The sequence below is a fragment of the Psittacula echo genome (genome assembly GCF_963264785.1).
Source record: "Psittacula echo genome assembly, chromosome: 18".
In the NCBI taxonomy this organism is placed as follows: Eukaryota; Metazoa; Chordata; class Aves; order Psittaciformes; family Psittacidae; genus Psittacula; species Psittacula echo.
In genome coordinates, this window is record NC_137754.1 from 4,483,049 (window position 1) to 4,507,117 (window position 24,069).

The 24,069-nt window shown below is 45.1% G+C and overlaps 1 protein-coding gene across 1 annotated transcript; it reads right to left on the bottom strand.

Moving 5' to 3' along the window:
• Positions 1–2,497: 2,497 nt before the first annotated feature.
• On the bottom strand, positions 2,498–11,587 carry KCNJ5 (potassium inwardly rectifying channel subfamily J member 5; the record flags this gene model as incomplete). The annotated part of the gene is made up of 2 exons (XM_080631780.1): positions 2,498–2,835; positions 10,648–11,587. 2 exons carry the CDS (start codon positions 11,585–11,587, stop codon positions 2,498–2,500), a joined length of 1,278 nt encoding a protein of 425 aa, XP_080487906.1.
• Positions 11,588–24,069: the final 12,482 nt, after the last annotated feature.

The window sequence follows — 24,069 nt, forward strand, 5'->3', positions numbered from 1 at the left end:
GATGACAGCTCTGGAAAAGGTTCTCTCTGTTACTTTCAGAACAGCTCGATACACTCAGTAAATTAAGTCTCTCTTCGGGATACATTTCAGGACAAGGAGAGCACAGGATAGTCCAGGGGCTGCTTTGCCCCTGAGACTGTATTGCATTACAAACCCCACATACCTGTTTGCCATGCTGCACAACTTGAATATATGGCTCCCCACCTTGTACACATCAAATGTGTTCAGCTCTGGAGGACATCCTCCTCCTCCAGAGCTGCTCAGCTTATTAAAAACCACAGGATGCTTCTCCTATTCTACATAAGTCATGGAAGTTCTTTTGCTACTGCTCGCACAGGCACTGTTTGAAGCATTGATTCAACAGGGTACTTAGGCATATCTGCAAACTGCAAACACAGAAATAGTCTGTGAAGCCAGCAGAGTACAGAGCTGCTTAAGGGCTTTGCTCAAGAGGAGAGAAACCCACTTCTTGTCTTCCTTCCCATGTGTCACAATAGATTTGCACCATTCATACTTAACAGTATTAGGAAAGAGCAGTTTAGTGGGATGAAGTCTCAAGGGCAGTGAGCAGGTGAAAGAACTTTCAGGGTATTTAAAGATGGATAGCTTCTCTCTGGAGGGTGACAAGCATGAAGGAGAAGAAAGGCACAGAGGCAATCTAATGCCATTTTCCAAGCTCTCTCCTGCATCATGTAAGGGACACAGCAAGCTCTCTCTCATGTTGAATTGAGCTGGACAAGTCAGCTTTTCGGGTAGAGCTTATGCAACATCTCTCTGAGGGGCTGAAATTGCCTCTGACTTGCACGATCCATTCCAGTTTTACTTCCTGTTACCATCCCCTACATCAGCAGTTCACTTCAGCTACAGGATAAAAACATCCTGGAACCCAGTTTAATACCTTACTATTTTGCTGAGGTAGGGTGGGAAGGGAGGGTCTCAGAAAAAGAACAAATCCCTCTCAGAAACCTCTCCTATTTCTCTCCCTGTTTTCTTCCCTCCGTTCCTCTGAGACTTAGTATGGAAAAAACCAGGAGGAAGCTGAGCACAAAACCTAAAATGAGACCTTTTGGAAAGACCAAACCCTTTCAAGTCTGCAAGATGCTTTCTACAACTGACAAGCATTTCACTTCCAGACTCACCATATAACATCATGGTAATTCCTATATCCTGGAGGCCAAGCTGACTGCTGGTTCTTACCAAGTACAACAGAGTCATGTCACAGCCATCTTTCCACCATACAAATTTGTCTTTTATCTACATTATAACATTAGGTCTCTAATTAAACAGTATCTCTGACCCCTATGGATAGTATTCTCCTCTTTGTTCACATGTCAAAACGACTATTGCTTTCTATTTCCAGCTTATCTTGTCCTTGTGTTAATAAAGAGACAAACCCATATTTAAGATCTCTAGCGTACAGCAGTAATACAACGTGCATTCGTTTCACAGATATACATAGAGTAATACCTATAAGGAGAATAACTCTTGCATATTATGTATTCCTCAATCCATTTTGATAAAGAAGCAATTCTGCAGGTATCTTGTATTTCCCACCAGATTTTGGGTAGTAAGGGAGGAGATTTTCCCCATCATGGCCGTGTTCTTAATGTCTTGTTCAAATCTGTAGCAGTTTTTCATCATGGCTTCAGTTATGTGCATGTTCCAAGGAAACATCAGCACCCGAACCTTCATGTTAAATCTGCAGTTCACAGAAGAGCAGAGAATCTTGCAGACTGCTACTTTCCCACTCCCAGATGGCTACTTACTTTGTTTTAAATGATCAACCCAAACTGAAACTGGGACATCCAGGAAGAAAGCTACACTGGGGCAAGATCTAAACTTTCTCTGCTCATGGAAAGCATATGAAATGTGCCAGTGATTCCATGAGAAGAGTACACAAAGATAGCACCTCAGTTTGAGAAGACAGGTAGAAACATGGGCTGGACATGCTGAAGTGGGAACATTGTCACACAATGACTGTGATCCTGGAGGAAAATGCTAAAATCTATTTGCAAAATTCATGAAAGCAAAACAGTGCACACCAGAGAGGTTTTTTTTCCTCTTCCTTTAATTTAGCAGTAACAATGTCTACAATACATTGACTCACAAATTAAGTGAAGGTATGAAACCACATTCTTCATACTGAAATGGGACATTCTGGACTTTTACTTTTTAAATACCCTCTCAGGGGGAAAGAGTTCTGAACGTCCAATGCACATCCTTTGAAACAACCACTGGTGGAAATTTCGATTTAGCAGTGATGATATTTAGTGAGCCTCATTCGCAGAGGTCAAAACGCTCTGCAAATGAGTGCAAAGCTCACTGTACAGCTAAAAGGGGAGGGAAACTGAGGCACAGTGCTGGGCAGTGACTGGCCAGGATCAAGCAGCAAGCAGCAGAGATCTGGACATAAATCTCAGCTGACTCCCGGTCAGCTCCTGACTCACCAGTCACCCAGTACGTGTACGTGGGTATCTACTGTCCTGCAGTTCAGGTGTTATACAAGCAGGTCTTCTTTCACCTCTCCTGCTGTCCCATTGGCTCCATTCAATCCTGCTGGCTCCCTGACACCTTCCTCTTCTTCTTCCTGCCCTCTTGCTGTCTCTGCTTCTCTGAGGAGGGTGGCACTGGAGAGATGGCTGAGGAGCTGCCCTTCCCGGCGAGACTCAGCCAGCTCTTTGGCACAGCACACAGGAGTGTTGGTCTCATAAGTGCTATGGAAGCTGTTGTAGTCGACTTCATAAAAATCCTTCTCCAGGGTGAGGACGGGAGTGAAGCGATGTCCCCACAGCACCTCGGTGTCCATGTAGGAGCTGCGAGCCTGGCAAGTCATCCCTGGGTGGAAACAGAGGGATGTTAAATGCAAAGCTTCCTTACATGCTCACCCAACCACTGCTTTCATTTAAAAGCACTTTCATGTTATCTCCGTACCTGATTGCTCTGGGGTACAGAAAAGGTCTTCGCTTAATAAGCCTCACAAAAGCCTCTATCATGACAAAGCTGAGCACTCAAAGGGAAAGGGATGGATTCATCGCTGCATCTTCAGACTGCTTCCTGAACCTTGTGCTTATGAGTTTGAAGTCTGGTATTACTAAGCAGCTTCTCTGTCCTCACATTGCTCTGCTGAGGTGTTGCTTGCGTGGTTGATACTAACAGCTACGACGACATCCAACCCTGCCAAGGGACCGCACAGCCTGACCCACACGGCCCCACAGCAGGTGACCCACCACTGTGTCTGACCCCATCCTTCTGCATCTAGGACAGTGTCAGCAATTCCCTCCTGCACTTTGGTTAAGAGATGCCTAGCTTGAAAGCGGAGAGGGCGACAGCTCCTATAGATTTACATGGTAAACTGGCTTATAAATACCTCTGCAGGGTTTAATTCAACTGTATGGGGTTGGCAGAACCAAACCCCATATTGCCACATAGCCAAGCTCATAAGCATATTGAATTCCATACTGTGGAATTGAATTAACAGTGGTTTATCTTCACTCCCTTTTATCAGCTAGCAAAGAGCAGCTCATGGAGTCTGGTAACATCTGAGTCCTGCTGTGCTGCTGACACACTGTTGACCCTCCTGGGCACAGGCTTTTATTACAGGCAGTTTTGAGGGTCAGTGATGCAGGGCTGCAGGGTTAATCCCATTTGCTGCTGCTCCCTCATGCAGAGAGGCCAGAATGCCAGACAACCAGCAGTATGCATGGTAAAGAGACAGTTAAACTTGTTCTTTTGCCTTTAGAGCAGGTTTTGCACCAGAAATCAAGGCCTTCAAGCGCTTCCTCCAAGCTCTGAGGCTTTCAAAGCCCAGCAAAGAGAGCAGGAGAGGAGAACACTCAGGATTAGGTCCTTGAATGAACTGGCTGATTCTTACCATTGCCTTCCAAGTGCAGCAGAAAGGTCCCCTGGAGAAGTCCCCAAGGCCGAGATGGGGGGATACTGCTAGATGTGGGGGTCTGAGGCATCCTAAGGGAACTCCTGCCTTATAATCAGGGCCTGAAATAGCTCCTTGCCTGGGAGAGAACCTGACAGTTAACCTGAACTCCAGAGACACAACCACAGCTATCTCCTGCTGTAAGTATTCAATTAAGAAAGGAACAATAGAAAGCTTTCAGCAACCAAATAGTGCACACTGCCAGCTCCCTGCAGTAGCTGCTTTCTGTAACCCCAGGGGTACACAGAGCCAGCACAATAAGACAACTTGTAATTGCTCCATAATCCCATTCAAATATTCCTTTTTAGCACATGTGCAGTGGTGTTTTAATTGCGTGGGGACATTCTGCTTGGCAACTCCTACACTACCCGGTAAACACCACTATTGTCTCTGCTTCAAATTCCATTAAATGCCTGCTTTGCAGGCTGCCCTGTGCTCTCCACCCTGGTTAATCAACGCATCTCGAATGTCCCTAGCTAATTGTTGCCTCTCTAACAGCAAAAAGATGACAGAAGAGACGTGGAAACAATAAACATTATTTCTATTAAAGGCATACGGCTGCAGCCGCTTTCCACTTGCAGACAATGTGCTCTGTGCCCTCTCTGCTCTGAGTATCTGAGGGTCAGCCAGCACTGGGATGGATTCACTCACTAGACTGAGATCTTTCTTACCTGGCTGCGAGCTTCCTGCAAAAATCAGCTGTCTCATTTCCTAAGCCCTGCTTATTGGGGTCCATGGGACACTTCGAGCGTAGCGAATCCTTACTCCATCTGCTCCTATTCACTGAGCACCATACCAACTTTGCCTCTGCTGTTGTACCTCGGTGCAGGAGCACTGTTTGCACCTCTGAAGCCCGGACGTCTTTGAGAGCACAAGAAACTGAGGGAGGATTTCAAACGCTCAAAATCTCTTACAAGGCTCTTCACAGTTACTTTACTTGATAAAGGCTGTTGATCCTTCTCTTGAAGCAGATATAACTACACATTCTGGGTTTATATGGTACAGGTATTTGGTACAGTTAGAGAGAAGTGTTTGGTGACAATCTGGTTTAAAAATAAAGCATGTTCAATATAAATGTGTACAATGGTGGAAAATGTGAAATCTTCAGCTTTCAAGTTTCAGTTAGAGCTTTCTCATCTCTTACCCAGCTTTCAGCTGCAAACAAGACTCAATTTGAATTGAAACCAGGAAATACAAAGGTATAAGCAGACGCACCAAGGTTTCAATAAAGCTGGAGAGCAGAGGACTGTCTCCTGGTTTCAATAAGCATTTCATAGAGTTTTAATGATAATTTCATTACAGCAGAATCCCAAGAAGTGGATTTTTCTGTCTGTTGTCTGGAGTCACTACATCAATAGAGAGTTTGTGGATGTGCCTGCTTAAGGCAGCCATAGATGCCCTCCTAAATGGCTCGTTTCTGGTTTCCAGTAGATGAAAAGATACCAAATATATTGCTGTGTGTATTAAACCAGGTGTTTCATTACATTCCTGAGCAGAGAGTCACTGAGGCAAAACTGGTGTGTAAAATAGGTGTCAGGGAACGCTACCAGTAAGGCACTTGTCTGTCATCAGAATCAGCTGGGATCAAGCAGCTTGCATTTTACCAGAGACAACGCAATGTTAATGCGTGCTGACAAAAAGCAGTTACTTGATGGCTCTCGCAGTGAGGAGCCTGGGTTTTGTGCAGCAACTCGCTGGGAGTTGCTGATTTCAGAACATCTCAGTGCTCGCGGTGCCGCTGATTATGCAAGTGGAGCAGAGGCTCGCTGCTAGGGATTGCTCCTGATTTCCAGGTCTTGTATGCCCTTAGGTTACCAATCAAACTTCATTATCACAGGGCAAATCTAACTGCCTTTGCAGCTGGTGGGGTAGCCAGCATGAACCAGCAGTCTCTCTCCAAGAGAGAGGAGATGGAGGATGCCCGTTTCCATCAAAACATTCCATCACAGCCAGTACCCTTCCTGGCATTTTAATGGGAGAGAGTGAAGAGACCACAAAACCTGATCCACCAACCAGATCCAGAATTGCCACAGGCTTCAGTTTGATCACATCAGCAGCGCAGCTGAATCTTTCAGTACTGCTCCGCAGCCTGAACTTTCTCAGTGGGGAGAGATATCCCAACCCCTGGGGCTGTCAAGACAACATTTTTCATCAGCCTAAAATTAACTCTCCTCATTTAAATGCCACAGAGCTCAGTGATTATCTGCTGGCAAAATGTCATGTGGACGCTGGCTGTGTGCTTGCCAGATTTGCTGGGCTCTGTGCAGTTCAGACACAGATATTGCTGGGAGTGATTTCACTTCTCTGTCCTTGTTTTCATCCACTGCTGCGTGCGGGGTGACTTTTCCCCTTGCACTGGGTGCACTAACGCTGCATAATACATACTCCACCTACACTACAAGAGTACAGAGAAAAAAGGGATGGACTCAGAGGTACAGTGACAGGCTGATCTAAGTCAGGAGGGCAAGGAGTAGTTAGAAAAATATGATGTTCTATCGCTCCACTTAAGCAATATCATGACTTTGGATTAGCATCAGCATTTGGGTGGTTCTAAAATGTGTTAATTTGACCAAAGAACACTGTAACCTCCACAAAGTCCATATTCCTCCAACCTGAAAAGGAATACTAGAAGGTAGGAGCATGGTCCTCCAATTATCTGTGCTTGTCTCCTTCCGAGGGGGACAAGCCTAGGCTTGGTTCGCTTTGATTTTTATGCAAGAGGAAAGTAATAGGATTTTAATTTATCTGAATGCTCTCCAGGCATGTGAAAGCTCCCAGGCACTGGAGATGGAGAATTAAAAAAGGGCCTTATGATTTAAAGATCTTGGATTATGTTGCCATGTCCCTACTAGGGACAAACAGAGCACCAAGCTCACACCTTTAGGCCCGTCACAAAGGTATTTATTGTGACTACCCTGCCAACATCTACCTCTGGAGGATGATTCAGCTCATGAAAAGAATGACTCAATGTCCCTCTCTTCCCTATAATTGCATAAGCAGTTTCTGTAACAGTTTTGTAAGGTCCTTCTTGCAGAAAAGAAAACTTATTTATATGCAAAATGCAAAACAAACCAAGCAGACAACCCAAACCAGATGATGAATGTATGAAAAGTCTGGTTCGTCATTGCACCCCTCCTTTGTTCTCTCACAGAAATGATGATGGATTTCAGGATATCTTACGCTACTTCTTTTGCTCCTATATTTACAGCCAGGATATTTTACTATGTCCTCTGTAAAGATGCATAAATTGAGGTGCAAAAAAGCCGCTGTTTGCCCACGCTTTCACAGGGACAGCACAAGATAAATGACTTCTAATCATTAAACCACTTTTTCTCCACAGATTCTAAGCAAGAAATATATATGCCTCTCCTTTCCTAAGAGTTTATTAAAATACCATTTAGTGACTGGACTAATTGGGCACCTGAAGTGTCTCTTGTGGCTTATTTAATGGTGCTGAGGAAAAGATGTTAATGAAAACCAGTGAGGACCAAGCACTGGTGTCTCTGTGCCCAGACAATAGCAATTCTGGACACCGTAGATGCAGCACTGAGGTTTGTAGGAGAGCGACTGATAAATCAGGAATCTCCACTGCTCTTCTGAGATCCAGCAGCCCTGGTTTATAACCAGGAGGGTAAGGGAAAGAGGCCTGGCCAGCAACAGCCGAGACCTATTCTGTCACTGTGGGAAGCAGAAAGACAGTGAAAGCAAAACCGCATTCCCTTTGCAAGCACATTTTCCATCTTTGCTTTCTTCCCTTTTATTGCAGGTCACATCACAAGCTGATCTTGACAAGTATCCCTTTCAGATAAGGCAAAGGAGAATTAATTCCCTAAAGTAATTTCTGTGACCAATTCATTAAGGCAGCACTGTGAGTGATGCTGCTGCTTTCCAAATTGCCCATGAAGCAGCCCTGGAAGTCAGAGCACTTGTCATCTCTATTGATTTTGCCTTTAGAGTGGTCAGCAATGATCACAACCGATCAGCCCAGAAACTTAAGTCTCCCTTTGGCATATTTTAACCTCTTGTGGAGTCATAGTGCCCCAACCATACTCAAATACTGACCGGGAAGCCCTGTGTCAGTGGCTTTCCGCTGCTGTGTGGGTTAGTTAGGGGGTCCCTAGAGAGCTCTCACTGCAATAACAGAATCTGTATTCTCTTCTTTGCAAACAGGGTGTTTCTTGTGTGTTTCTATTAAAAATCCAAGTCAACTTGAAAACAAACCCACGGGTTTGAGACACAAAACAAACAACTGGAAGTGTTTAGGAAATTCAACTTGAAAATAAAAGCGTTGTTTCAAACCACAACATTTCATTTTGTAAATGAACTCCAATGGCTTCAAGTGTCAAGTTATTCCACACTTTTCATTTGAAGCTATTTACCATTGTTGCCTTCTACTGGATCAGAATTAAGGCTTCAATGTCAGCAAGAAGAGGTGGTGGTTGGAGAGGAGACAACACATCACACGTGTAATATGTGAGTGGTTGGTTAAAGCTATTGGGAAAAGCTATAATCTTCAGTCACTTGAACGCTGGCAATTGCCGTTTTGATGTGCTTTCGAAGTACCTTATGGATAAACAGAACTATATTTTCCCCAGCACTGGGATGCTGGGTCCTCCTTTTTCATAGGGGTTACTAAGGGAACGAATAGCTTCATGCATTTTTACACTGCCCTGAACCTGACCAGGCTATAACGGTGTCATGATTTCATAGAAGTCATGCTGCAAGTAAATGATACCATTCCTGAAAGCAAATGGGACTTGAACAATACAATAGGAAAGGACCTAAAGAATTTGCTTGGAGCAAATTTGAAGGTATGGAGGTAGGGATTAATATCGCCCAAACTGCTTGATCAATATTACAAAGTGTGAAGACAAAGCAGGGAAGCACAAACACTGTGGCAAAGAATCACGCCCTTCCCCAGTTACTGTACGCCATGCAGAAAAACCCCATCTCAGACTCTGAACCAAACAACAGCATCATCCGAGGTCCAGGCTGCACTAAGTTCAAGGCAAACTGGCTTTTCTAGCCCCAGTTTTGGAATTTCACAGCCTGTTTTCTGAGATGAGAATAATTCATTTTCACAGATGTCTGCTTCTTAATACCATTACGCATTGGCCTGTACAATCCCTCTGGGAGAGGAGCCCATTTGTAAAGCAGTATTATTCCTATGCCATGCTTTTAATTTTGAGGTTGTTATTGATAATGACTTCCTCTAACACAGATCGAGCAGAGGCTGAGCTTTCAGAAGAGGAAGGCAATGCAGTAGCTGTTCAAATAGCATTTGATAGTGTCATTGTGTGATGAGGAAAGAGGCTTTGCACAAACAAGGAACTGTATTCCACGCTCAGATTAGGAGGTTCTAGTATCTAGTAATCGTTTAGGCTACAAAATAAGCTTCCATTGCAAATCTTTGCCTTTGATAGTCTTTGCCACCCACCCCTTCTTTTGCCACAGCTCTACAATACTCTGCTGGGAAAGAATATTTGCCTAGTAATGCCAAATGAATTCCACTTCTGCAACACAGTACTCCAACCTGGGTACACTGCAACCCACACATAACCTCCCATTAGCTCCGTTTGGAAAAGTCAGCTACTGCTATTCACCTAATGACTGAAAGGAGATATTGGGAAACTGAATTAGCTCTCCAGAGCAAAGGGCTGAGATGCAGGAATTGAAGAGACTATTTCTGCTTACATCTGGCTGTTAGGAGACTAACAAGGACAAATCTCAAGAAGTGAGCTAGTAAGCAAGGGCCAGAATCTGGCTCTTCCTCAAAGGCTAGGATTAATGAATTAGCTGCAAGTGGTAAAATGACCCCATGGGGCCATGTCCAGAGTAGAAGCATCTTCCCCCCTATGCAGACCCCTCAGAGATCCACTGCATCCCACCTGTGGCCAGAAGCCTGGAGGCTTTTGTAGCCATCCACTCTCTCAGCTCAAGGCACACATTTGCTTTTCTACACCTTGGAAAGCTAACGCATACAGCTTTCCCAGATTTATTATATACAGAGACAGACTTCTTTCATTGCCTGCCACAAATACCCCAATAGGAGGAAACTGGGAATCAGCTGAGTAAATCTCCGAATCTACCTGTTACACAGCATTGTTTTAAGCTGTTTTAAGCTGCTAGATTGCAAGAATCACAAAAGTAGTTTCTATTTTTCCTCTTTGAGCTGATTTTGAAAATGCATGTCCTGCATCATATGCAAGTCATTTAGTTTCAGCACATGCTGGTTTATAGGATTAAGTAATATAGTCATACCTGGCCACTTCCTTCATTGCCTCCATTAAAAAGCAGCACTACAGTAATACCTGAAATAGCACAGTTACAGCCAGTTTTTAATACAGAGAAGAAATGGAAAAAGGTTTGCACCATGAATTTTGATCACAGGAAACAAGAGCACAGGAGGCAGCATTAATTCCTTTCGTCCATTCCTTTTTTCCCTGTGGATCATCTCTAAATGATCATGGATCAATCCCTTCATCTGAACCCGAGACTTACAAAGAGTGAAACACTACAACATGAGCTAAAGGACCCTTTAAAGATAACCTGCTAGTTATCTCAAGCCACAATATCGCACCTAAGTTGGTCACTAGAGAAGAACAAATCCCAACATGTTCTCAGTGCAGGTGACACTGACATTAAAATATGAGGGCCAAAATGCACTCCATTTTTTCCCCTTCCCCCCTCAAAACCCTGACCAGACATGTTCTTACCTGTTGCTTCCACCATTCCTTCCAGGATGACCACGATTTCAAACTCCTCCTTCTCCAGTTGGGTGCGGGACATCTCCCAGAAGGGGCTTTTCTCATTGATTTCATGTGAGATGATGAGAGGTGACACCAGGAACAATCTGTCATCTCCAGTGTCAAATCCCACGTTGATGTCTGTTTGGTTCAAGGGGATAAACTCTCCTTCTTTGGTCTGTTTGGATTTAATCAGTTTGGCTCTAATGGAAGCCTCGACAATGTGGGAGTTGCGGAGGTCTCCAACACGGAACATGAGACAGAGCTTCTCATCCCTCATGGAAATCACGGCATTGTTAGAAAACATGAGGGTTTCAGCCCTCTTCTTTGGCTGGCTGATCTTGACAAACATGCACCCCACCATGAACGCATTGACAATGGAGCCCAGAATAGCCTGGATCAGGAGCAGTATGATGCCCTCTGGGCACTTCTCTGTTATGACCCTATAGCCATACCCAATTGTTGTCTCAGTCTCAATAGAAAACAGAAAAGCAGAAACAAATCCACTGAGATTTTCAACACAGGGGATCCAGTTCTCATCTTCAAGATGGTCAAGGTCTCCCCGGATATAGGCGATGAGCCACCATATGAACCCAAAAAACAACCAAGTGATGGTATAGACCATGGTGAACACAAGCAGGTTAAAACGCCACTTGAGGTCCACCAGCGTAGTGAAGAGGTCACTAAGGTACCGGTATGTTTCTTGGACATTGCCATGGTGCACGTTGCACTTGCCACTTTTCTCCATGTAACGCTGACGTGGCTTCTTACCCTCTGCTGATATGAGGCGGGTTCGGTCGGTGGCAATGGGGACATCATCCCGAGCCTGCTTGGGAATCTTCTTAGGCTCTCTGGATGTAACTCCGATGTCCATGTCCTGGTTCATGAAGATCCTAGAATCTCCGGCCATGGCTGTGCTGCAGGAGAACAGAGAAATAAAGGTTGAGATAGGAGGAAAAGAGCTGAGACAAAACCCGGTTTGTTTTACCCTCTGAACCATTATGACAACAAGTATAGCAAATCTTAATGCAACGCTGACAGACTTTGCCCCATGCTGGGATAGAGGCTCATTCTCCGTCAGGAAAGCTTTTTGCTAGGACCATGTCTTTCCTCTAGTAACACTCTGAAAGGCTTCAGCACTTCTCTCCCAGTAGCCACTTGGGAAAGGCAACTCTGCATCAAACTGGATGTTAAATACTGATTCATAACACAGTCTCTTCAAACATGAACCCGCTGCCACTTTGCTTAATGCACTACTGGAACCTCAGAAGACATGGTGATGGGCACAGGCTGGGAGTCATGAGGTGGGGAAATCTCGTTAAAGGGATTTTTGGGGTGGTTTTTTTGCCTTCAGTTTTATTTTACACCCAAAGTTTGCTGGAGATCACAACTAGGAGCGAAGTAAAGATACAGCAACTTATCTGGAGGTTTCTGATGCCTCAGGGTTTGGGTGCATACCAAGAAAAACGTTAGAAATGAACAGAAAACACTGAGCACCACTGTCTAACTACATCTCACTGAAGTCTAAATTATGCATGAAGGCTTCCCCAACAGTCAGCAGAGAAAGACACCTCCACAGATAATTCAGGTTTCAGGAATGCTGAATCACCTTCTGGAAGCACCCACCCCCTCCTCCAATTTCTTCTGGCTCCAAAAGTGAAACAGGCATCTCATTTAGCGTCTTGAATTCCATGTCTGAGGGTGTGATGGATCCAGTTAATCAGGTAGATCAGAACCCACCCCTTTACTTATCTGACATGAAACACAAACACTTTCAGTAACATAACAAGCAGCTATTCAAAAGCCCACTGCTGACGTGCAAAACTGCCCCACAAGATACAAAGAAATAACACAAAATGATGGCTGCAATGATTTTTTGCAGGTTATAATGTAACATCCTGTTTACCAAGATGATTAGATACTCCACATATGCTCTATTGAAAATCGAGAGCCCTGACTCTGAATGCAGGGCACAGACAAAGATCTCTGTGAAAGCCTACCTAAAGAAGCCTTAGGGGTATCAAAGAGAGAGTAGCAGTATTTTCTATGGTGCTCATTCTCTGCATTGTCCTTGCAAATCCTATTAAAACCCAACTAAATCTATTACTGCTCCCTCTATCTTTAATCTTCTTATGTGCCTGTGAATGAGAAAAGGTGTAGAGATACAATTAAGAGTATCTTGGGAAAGACAATTTTAAGATCGAGCAAAGTAGCATCATCTTTTTGGTATTACAAAGCACAAAGGGTGGGTGGGAAGGAAGCAGAGGCAGGAGGAATAAATGAAGCAACAAATTTCCACTTCCATTCTGCTGTAGCCAAGTCTGGTTAACAGCAAAGAATTACTCTTAGCCCCTGTATAAGTCACCATCAATCATTACTGCAAAGAAGCCTGTTGCTGGAACCATACCCGCTGGCTCTGTTCACCAGGGAGCCCAGCCATCTGTCCACAGCACAGTCCCAAAGCTGCTCCGTCTGGCACATGTGCCATGTTGGAAGAGCTGGAGCCAGGGCTGAGCCAGTGCAGCCACAGGAAGGGGTAAATAATAAGGATTAATGATGCTGGGATAGTAAGTTAGGAGGAATCAGGTTTGCTTCCTCCCTGCACATGATCCTTGATGTGGGATAGATACCCCAGGACTGTGCTGTTCTCTTCTTCAGCAACATCTGGGATTTGGGTAGAATACTAATCCCTACCTCTATGTCTTTCACTCTGAAGGTAGGACTCCTGAGAGATGCTCATGGTGTATTTAGATACATCTTCAGCCATTTTCTACTACCTGTTGCTAATCCAGCATGCCTGGACCATCGATCTGGCTCTCTGCTGCCTTACTGTGTGTCTCTGTGTGCAAAGCATCTGCTCAGGGCTGCCAATGAGGCTGCCCCATCCCTGGCAGTGTTCAAGATCAGGTTGGACAGGGCTTGGAGCAAGCTGCTCTAGTGAAAGGTGTCCCTGCCCGTGGGAGGGGGTTGGAACTGGATGAGCTTTAAGGTCCCTTCCAACACAAACCAGTCTGTAATTCTAAGGGTACACACTGGATTGCTTCACAACATGCAGATACATATGCCAAGTGCATGTCAGAACACTCACACTTTTTCCCTCACCTCTTTAATAGGGAAAGAAACATCCTATGCACTGATTTAGAGAGAATTAGGTATAGAGAAGAACCTCTTTGCTTTCTTCTTATCAGTATTACTTCTGATCTTTGTCAGTACTGTTTGACTAATCTAAGATTACTCCATTTGGACTAAAAAAGCTTTTGATGAATCTATGTGCAGAAATGTAAATCCAGGCAAATGTTGCACGTTTCTAATTTCAAAACAGTTGCTTTAAAGAGAATTTTGTTGCAGAAGTTATATCTGAAGCTGAATTCCACTTACACTGTTACTATGGAAGAGAGCACCATCAATTTCAAGAGGTTAATCTACAGTGGAAGGTTTCCTGTATTTGATTCATACCAAAGAGGCCAAAAGGATCTTGAATGGTATTAAAAAGAGCAGAACATAATACAAAAATCAAGAGGCCTAAATCCCTAGAAATATCACTGTGGTGAAACAGGCTACATTAATGAAAGCACAGAGAAACCTGCTTAGACTAGAACACCCAAGGGACCAGCAACATCACTTTCCTAATGCTACTGATCTTTAACAATAGGTCAAGTGAAATCTTTCCAGAAAGCTTCAGGAACACCTAACAAGTGATCCAGTAAAGCCAAACAATTCCTGCTGTAGATGAACTTTACTGACAGCCTCGGTGGCATTATGATTTCTCCTTATATTTAATCCACAGCTCTCCCATCATTGTAGAATGGGTGGGTTTTGGAAATCATTCAGCAGATGAACCATGGCATTGGATTCTTTAAGAGCAATAACACTGGTCAGCAGTTTGAGAGCAGGGTTGGGTGTCTGCAGACCACCAGCTTTGTGGTCCAAATGATTCCAGTATTTTCTCTCTACTTCTGAGCCTTAATTCCCCACCCGTATGGATATGAGGTCTGTAAGATCCTAGGCACAAGAATCTCCTAGGAAATTTGCTGTCCATCCCTTATTGTTTTAACTGCTCTGGGAAACATTAGCCCAAGTAGCAGGATACTAAAAGAGGAGTGCTGTACCTGTGCGAGGATTTGGTTAACTCCTTCCTCAGATAATACACTGCCACTGCTGTCGAGCACACACATCGCTTCCAGATAATGGCAATTACTCTGCGAGCATCTCCCACAGATTCAGACTCGGGTTTGTAAATCACTGCTCCCTCCAGCAAAGAGACCTGAGAGGTGAAATTGCCTCTAATAGTTCCATGCATCCTCCTGTTTCTTTGGCATTTACCATCTTTGGTTAAAAGAGGCCAGGATAATAAAAATGTCACTTTTGTACAAAGCTGCTTTCCCTTTGGACAGGCTACTGCAAAAGGAGATGTGAGGCAGTGTATTATCAACCTCGCAGAGAGGTTTTTTGTCAGAGGTGCTGCTGCTCAGCTTCTGCCCAGACAACAGACATGGGGCAGGTGGTGACATTTAGGGCTCTTAGATGTGCTGAAGAAGAGTCAGGCTGGGCTTAGCTAAGTGTCTTCAGGAGGCATTGTTTGGCAGAGCTGATGGAGCTCTGATAGCTCCAAGTCTTCACAATAGAAAATTGATGAAAACTTCGCAAGAAAAGAAAACAAGAGAGGTCTGAAAGGAACTTTCCCCCCTGCTGACCATGGTGGCTTTTTCAATTTAAATAAGCACTGATCTTGCTTAAGGAAATGCAAGTTTCAGTGGTGACAGCATTTGCTTCAGGAGAGGTCTGAACTGGCAGGCAGGAGCTTGAAGACATGAATTTGTCATCAAGTTTGTGTGTAAAAAGTACCTCTTTCTGTTTGTTTTAAACCTGATGCTCATGTTTTCTTGCGTTCCTAGAATAAATGAGAACTGGTCTTTAGGAAACCTCCCAAATCTGGATTCTACTTAACTGTCATCCCTTTTCCCGGCCAAAGAGCCCTATACTGCTCAACAAGCAGTCAATACAGCAGTTAAATTCAAGAGCTCATTACTGAAAAATCTGACCTGGTTCTTTTGCTGCCTGTTGCCCTACACCACATAAAAGCAGAGCCTCAGCTACGGTCCCCAGATTCCTCTGGGGCACATATTCTCCTTTGCTTTACACTGCTGCAAGGGAATGAAACTCTTAATGACAGACACTAGGAACATGGGAAAGCTGAGAAAGGAAGAGAGCAAATTAAAGCAGTAGCACCCAGTGAGAATAAAGGCATTGATCGCTGAACAGAGTGCTAGTAGAAAGATGGAGGAAGAAGGAATACTAAGAATAGATGGCCTTTAAAACTCTGAAGATAAATGGTGGTGACTGAGAGGGGCTCTGATTTCCCTGAGAAAGATATCTTTCCCACTATTCTTGTATTTACTGCCTGTGTACAACAGAGACTGAACCCTCAACAATGCAATACGAGGTCACCATGTGAGGCACGTGAGAAAAAGCAGGTGGATTTTGTGCAAATCATGTAATCTTTCCATTTTCTGACTTATAAATACAGATGGGGGGGCTGCCTCTTTGGAAAGTGCTTGGAGATCCACTGGTGGAAGAAAAGATGCAGAAAAGTTATGCTATTCAAACCCAAGGAAGCTGCACAAGAAGGAAGACTTGCGGCACTTGGCTAACGAACATGTGGCTCAAAACCTTCCTCATCCAAATAATTGCTTTTCAAAGTGTAATCTCACTCAGCACTGAAGCAGGAAGATTCCTCCCTTTAATTTCCTCTTTGAGTTTGCCTTTGGTCACAGCACTGCTTTTCTAACACACTGACAGGTATGATTGTACAAGGGGATTTCTGCGGCACTAGAGGAGATGCCCACCAAGTACACGTGTGACTGATGATGGTGCCTGTCAGCTTAGCATTCATTAGGCTCTGAAACACCAAACCAGAGGGTGTTTAGTCTTTCAAAGGACTCCAACACAAGAACAGACAAGGTTTATGAACATTTGCACTTTACTTTTACCTGCTAATTCCCTCCCAATCTACCCTTCTGGACAATCACAGCTCTAAGATCCCTGAGTCCTTTCATGGGCAGTTGTGAGGTAGCAATGTGGCTGTCCCATTCCTAGAGTATCACAGGTATCACATGCCTTAACGTTTTATTTATTAAGATCTGTGAAGCAAGGAAGTGCTCTATTAGCCCATATCTCAAGATGGGGAAGTGAGTCACAGATAGACTTGCACACTCCATGCTCACACTGGGAGGCTGTGGTGCGGCAGGGAATTAAACCTAGCTTCCAAAATCCCAAATGAGTGCCTGTAAATTCCCTTCCACCAAGCCAGCAGCAGTGAACAGTCCCTGTCTGCTTCATTGGTGCCTAAAGGTCACTCCAAGAAGCCTGCACAGCCTGATCTATCAGCAGGAATAACCTAACAGGATGATTCCTAACGCCAAGAAATAACATTCCTGTTCTCTCAAGTAGCTACAGGTTTCAAATTGATTTTCCCCACCACTACTATGGATTAAAGTATAAAAAAAATCCCATACACAGCACAAGTTTGCAGTTGCATTAAATAGATTTATTTCAGACCAGTGCAGAAAAGAGTGGAGAAACTAAACTGGAGTGAGAATAGAAACTGGGGTGGGTTGTTGGGGTTCTTTCCTCAGAAAACAAGGTGAAAACTAGAAAATGCCTTATGAAATGTCATAATAACCCCCATGTATAGGCTATAACAATCTGTTATAGAACAAGGACTGGGAAACACGGAGTTTCCAAACCATAAGAGGTATCTACTACTTGATATAGCACAATGCAGACACAAAGGGCAGATGGGAGGATATAATCCATGTAACTTCCAGCCAATTACCTTATACTCGAGTGATTAAAGGAGCTGAGCATGAAAAGCCCATGTGCAAAGGATGCAATCACAATATCATGCTCCTGGTGGTTTCCCTAATTTTGATATAATAACTTTCCCAACAAATCAAGCCTGAAAATAGGCCAGTTTGACCCTTGCAGCCCCAAGGCAGAGCCTGCCTGAGGCACTCTGCAGCCTCTCTGTCTCTGTCCTCCTACTCCAGACTATTTTTAGGGGGACCTTATGGCATCATTGTGAATGTGACCGCTCTTTTTCAACCAACACAACTGACCAAAGACAAAGGGACACTTCTGGCCTGATAAGACACTCCCGCTTCTCCAGCTACCGGCTGCTTACGGGCAGCACATACTGAGCATTGGGGAAAGGAGAATTCTCTATTCTAAGAGAAAATCCTGCCCCAAGAGAACTCACATTCCTGTTCTCCACCATTTAGATATTTCACCATTACAATAACTGGGAATGAAGGACGTTAACACCACTTCATACTTCCCCACTAACTTGCACCCAAACAGTTCAAAGGTGAACTGACCAAATACAGGCTCCTTCTGCCCCAAGGCAGTGCTATTGAACCCATCGTGCAGACAAAAGATGAGTCATAGAGAGACAAACTGACCTGCCTAATACCAAACTGCCGGCTAAGTGCCAGTGCTCAGCCCAAATGTCCAAGCAGCTCTCCCAACCTCAAACTTCACAGAAAGTGAGTGATTCTCATGTAAAAAGAGTCCAGAGATTTGTCTTGGAACAAGACTCCAAAACTCTGCTTCCTTTTTCATAATTGGGCTGGAACCTTCCAGAGGTGGGGAATTTGCTCTCGTGGGAAACCGAAATGATCCTGATCCTTTAACTCTGACTGAGTAGGAATAGTGGGCGAAAGAACTGAACCCCAAAGGTGAAATAACTCCCCCAACACAAACACTGCCAGACACACTTCCCATGTGTTATAGAAGATACTGGTTGCTTGGACTGAGCTACCGAGAGAAACCAGCTCTGTTGCCCTCCAAGCTATTCTACTACAAGTCCAAGGTAGTTGCCTGCTTAAAAGGGTGCAGGAGGAAGGACCTGTTTGATTACAGAATCCCCCAAATCACATGCTAAGCTTTGTGGAACACAGCCAGTTTCTGCCCATTCTCAATCGGTTCCTGAAACTCTTAGGTCAAAGCCGCATGAGACACACGCTGTATAAAAGTTTGCATGTTACTCCCAGCCACCATGTGCTGATACAAAAAGGAGGACTCGACACCTTTTTGACCAGTGAGCAGGACAGCAGTAAAACAATAAGTCACATTTCTACCTCCTAGAGCCACAAACAACCCCAGGGATTCCCAATGTATTAAAGGGCTCTTTAAATGCTAAGCTGATTAGTAAGTATCCTAATTATACACTAATTTAATCTTTGACTCCAGGTGAGGATTATGGAGTCACTCCACGCATTTCAGGGCTGCTTCTGATCGTCTCCCCCTGCCCATTGTATTCCACCGATCTCCACTAATCTGGTATCTGAGCAGTTAATCATTTTCAGTGTCTTTTCCTGCACAACACCTTTACAGATCTCACGGTGCTTTTTTGCCCCCAAGACCAGCATCTAACCTCCGGCTTCCCAAAGAGTTTCCTAGCAGCCGGTGAGTTACAGCACACCTCTAGCTCGCACCCTAGCAGGTTTGGGCACGGAAACCTGGGGTTCAGCTCAACGAACACCTCAGCTGCTTGTCCTGCTGCCTTCTGGGCAGGAGAAGAAGTCAGAGTAGAAGGGAACTGGAAAAAGAATCAGAAATCAGGTAACTTACTTGCTAAGAGCAGCTCTGCATCAGTCTTGTGCCTTGGCACTTGGGGGATGATGCACGGTGGCAGGACTGAGAGGTAGGTGAACCAGCGCCCGATCCATGCCATCACCAGAGAGCTGCGGTCGTCTTCTGATCCCGGGGCTGCCTTCTTCCTCCTTCCCTCTGCCTGTGTTTAGGAAGCATTTATGTGGCACTGAAGGCTTCAATGCCCACGCCGCTGTCCCTCGCTATTCCTGGTTTCCCTTGCTCTGTTCAGAGCAGAAGGGTGCTCCAGACCCTCACCCTCCAACTGCTGCAGCCCTACTTTTCCCTGGCAAACGCTGCCTTTCCCTGCTCCCGCTCTCTCCCATACAAATTCCTGCGAGTGGAAAGCTTTTCAAAGGGCTGGGGCAGAGGGGGGTCAGAGGAGAGGACTGAGCGTGATGGGGAGCATCGTCGCTTCTGAATGAGCAGCGAAGGGAAAGGGGCCGGGAGTGAAAGCGAAGAGGGGAGGGGTTTAAAGCGCTGCTTTGCACTGAAGGGGCTGGCTGGGGCGGGGGAGAGGCGTATTCCTGCCCTGGGCTGTGCCCTCCTTGCCCGCTCCCAAAGAGCTGTGATTTACCTCTCCTCCCGTGCCTTCCCATCTCTTCTCGGCTCTACCTTCCCTGGTTCCCGGCTTCTCCTTCCCACGATTGGGCTTTTGCTTTCTTAAGGGGGGGTGGTGCTTTTAAAATCACACAAGCAGAAAGCAGGTCCTAAAACACACGAAAAGAGGAAGGGTAAGGAGAACGCAGAAGCTGCACATTTAAGGAGGACATGTGCACATATGCGTGGAAACTCCTCCAGGCTGGAGCAAGGAAAAGGGGAAGAGAAGGAGGGACAGCGTGATTCCTCTGGCACCTTTCCCTGGCCTGTCAACCGTGGAGGGGCTGGAATGGTGTTTGCTGACTGAGGGTGCTGTTTGCCTGGGATTAGCTACTTCCAGAGAATGCTCTCAAAGCTCTCGCTGTATGTTTTGTCTCTCTCTTTTCTCTCCCTTTTTTAATCATCGATAATACCCTGCTGTGTCCCTCGCTTGGTAAAATATTTCCTCTTCTGAAAAGCAAATGTCAGGCCAGCTGCAAACATAAGACAAATCTGCCTGGTGACTGCAGATGGCCCTGTCCCCCTCTCCCATTCCTAATTCTCTGTTCCAGGACCCCACACATTATAGCCCATCAGAAATGCTTTCACAGAGAAGCTGGTCAGGAAAGGAGAACTTGTCACAACCAAACCACTGCACAGGGATGGGTCAGCATTGCTGGAACTCTTTTTCCATGGTCTGCTTTGAAAGACTTTCATCTTTTAGGGTTTTTAAATTATCCTATTGCTAATGGAACATGTCAGCATTGGAATGACATCTTCATTTGACTTTATGGACATTTTGCGACTTACTAGCATTCTTGGTGTGGATCAGGAAACAAATTGAACTAGTGGAACTTCCTGGAGATGAGAGGATCGGATTCGTAACCATCCTCAATCTAGGAAAAATAAAACTCTGGATTTTATGGAAGCTAGGCTGGGACAATGCAAAGGCAGACACACTAAAGAAAGGGAAATAACCGCAGCTCTAAATACCATTAATAGTCATACCACTCTGTTAAGAATCAATCTCTACGCACATCTCTATATGCACAGTGCTTTTCACCAGGGCTCTTGTTCTCTGTACATGGAGGTTGGATCTGGGACAGGAATCTGGAACCAGACCAAGGACTTAGGCCATTAAAAATCAGTTTTGCAGCTGTAATTTGGCTTTCCCACTTGCTGTTAACTTGTATTTCCCACTTCACCACAGTATGGGCAGTGAGATCCAACCAGCCAGTGTGCCTCCTGTTCCACATGCATTAGGACAGCGATACTCCATCTAGGTTGTGAACAGCACAGAAAACTGAATTCACATCAGCAGTGAAGCTATTCTCAATGAAAGTAAAAGGCAAAGCAATAAACTGTTGATTAAATCCTGTGAAATCACATCAGATCTTCTACCTGCTCAGAACTGCTAGAAACGCTCTTTTCAGTGGTATTTATTTTGCCTTTCGGGAGGATGATACATGAATTATCCTTATAGAAGAGCTATTTGGGGAGTACATTCACAGTTTGGATTTGGGGGTTTGGGGGGTTTCTAATAAGCTTTCAGACTTCAAAAGTACTAAGCATTAATTCACACAGCAGGAGAGTCAGTCACCCCAGAACCATAACATGGGCACTCAGATGAGTCCTTGGGTGCTGCTTCATCAGCATTAAGGAACTGTCACCTTCCAAAAGGCATCAGCTCTGCTTCTTCGTTCATTTTGTGCCTTTTAATGGGGTTTAGAATGAACTTTTGTGCTAGGAAAAGCAGTCCAGCCTGGAACAGAGGCTCTGCAAAGCTTGTGTGGCAGGGCCAGCTTTAGGAGAAGCCTTCTTCCCTGCTCCCATATGCACTGATCCAGTGCCCTTCAACTGGGAACCCAGTTGCCAGCCCTCAGGTGGACAGGGCTGGCACTGAGCCTCATGGAAGGCAAATAAACCCACGTTCCCGTTTTGAGACTGCTAACAGGCACTGCCATCTGCTGGCACCGTGTCCTTCCACCGATTCCCCACCAACCCTAACACAAGTGGGGCACAGGGAGGGTTTGAGGCAGGATGTGGATTTTCCAAGCTCCGAGAACTCCGTGAGGCTGCAGAAATCCCCGATTCCCAACATCTCACACGTATTATCCAGCTGGGAAGAAAGCCATCTTCCCTAATGGTATTTGTCAGGCGTATAATTTTGACACTTCTCTTTGCCACAGCCCTGCCACTACATGATGCAATTACAGTGCTGTGCAGATTACACCTCTGCCCAGATGGTGGTTGAGAGATTGGGATTGCAGATGCCTCCCAGCACACATCCTAAGTGCATTAGGGTGCTGTAACTGCTGCCTGTCACAGGACCTGTGACCGCACACAGAGCACAGCAAAGGCCACAGAAGAGGGCACTTTGAAGGTACCTACTTCAATCAACCTTAAAGGTCTTTGAGGAGCCACTTATTTAATCACCAGACAGTTAGTACCTTCTACATGGGTGCGTATGAGTGCATCTTGGTAGACTTTTGTGTCCTTATTCTTACACTGTAAACTAGTGCATTGCTACATGTAGTATTTCATAGAACCATAGAATGGTTCCATGGTTAGAAGAGACCTTAAAGCTCATTCAGTTCCAACCCCCTGCCACAGGCAGGGACACCTTCCACTAGAGCAGCTTGCTCCAAGCCCCTGTGTCCAACCTGGCCTTGAACACTGCCAGGGATGGGGCAGCCATTACGTTTTCCAATTGGTACTGATTAAAGACAATCCAGACCTGGAAAGAGTTTTCCAGCTGGAGCCTACACTTCAATGAGTCAGTGACACCAACCTGCCCTTGCTACAGGGCTTCAAAAGCTGTCAATGGCTGCGCAAGTTTGAAGTGTGTTAGAGGACTCCAGGTATGAGCTTGCTACAGAAGGGCAGATGTAACACAGAATGGCAGTACACACAGTTTGGGTATAATCTTAGCTAGGATGTGAACAAGGAAACACAAAGATTGCTTTTCCGAGTTCTCCCAGTGGCTGGGATGGGATTCACCTTAGGCACTTGGGCGCTGTGATTTAGGATGCACTGGTCCAAGTCCAAACAGCCACGTTATTTCCTTTCTAACTGATGCAGGTAGCATCAGAAGGCACCTAAATTAGACCCTTATGTTAGAATGGGATGAATGATCCAACTCCAGGAGTGTGCTCCAGGTGCTCTCAAGCTCTACCAGCTGTGCTTCATTGTTCAAAGGACCTACAGGGCTATTTACAGGGTGAAATTATGGCAACTGTGGAACACTCAGCTCCCAGATATGATAACAGAACAATAAGATGTGGAAGAACAAACTTTAAATTCATTTTGGTAGAACTAAATAGCTCTCTGAGGACATTATGTATATAAAAAGCTTTTGTAAAGCAAACAGTGAGGATTGTTGCTGGTTCCTATAGAATGCAGCAGGTCTGAGCTTTCATGAACCAAGCGGGGAGTAGCTTCCAGTCCCCTTGGTTTTTACTGCCCATAAATGAGCCTTCCCACCTTGATGAGCACAGACTGGTCCATGACAATTATTACCCAAAGTTACAGTCTCCAATCTGAGCACCAGTGACAGGAGCTGTAGCTTGCTCTGAAATCCATGGAGATTGTCTTTGGTTTTACATGTATTGATTGGAGAGGGAACAACTGTGCCCCCAGGGAGCATTTTAATTTGTTGTGCAATTTAGGCTCCCGAAGGAGCGATGTCTCTTCCCGTTTGTCACCCATTATCCTACCATCCCACTAGAAGAAAACACAGCTGGAAACAGCTTGTAAGGTTGTCACGTCCACCTCCACACTTCCCCGGTGCACTCAGCTGAAGGGAAGCTGAGCTTTACTTGGAAGGGAAGCTGAGCTTTACTTGGAAGTAAAGCTGGGATGCGACAGTCAGCCACTCTGTCTGACTTCTGTTGTGTTTTGGGGCTTATTCAAACCCCAAACTCAAAATCCAACTTGGGAAGTAGGAACAGAGGCAGGCAAAGGGAAGGAAAAGTTGCTGTAACAAACTCCCCTGCCCCTGTGAAACGTATGTGGAGGAGTCTGTTGCCTTTGAAATGATAATGAGGAGCTAGTGCTAAGCCAGGGAAAGAGGCAGCTCTTCTCACAGCTATATGGAGCTCTTGCCAGCAGATGTGCACCAGCCACTCCACATCCCAGGCCGTTGCTATCCTTTGGATTGCC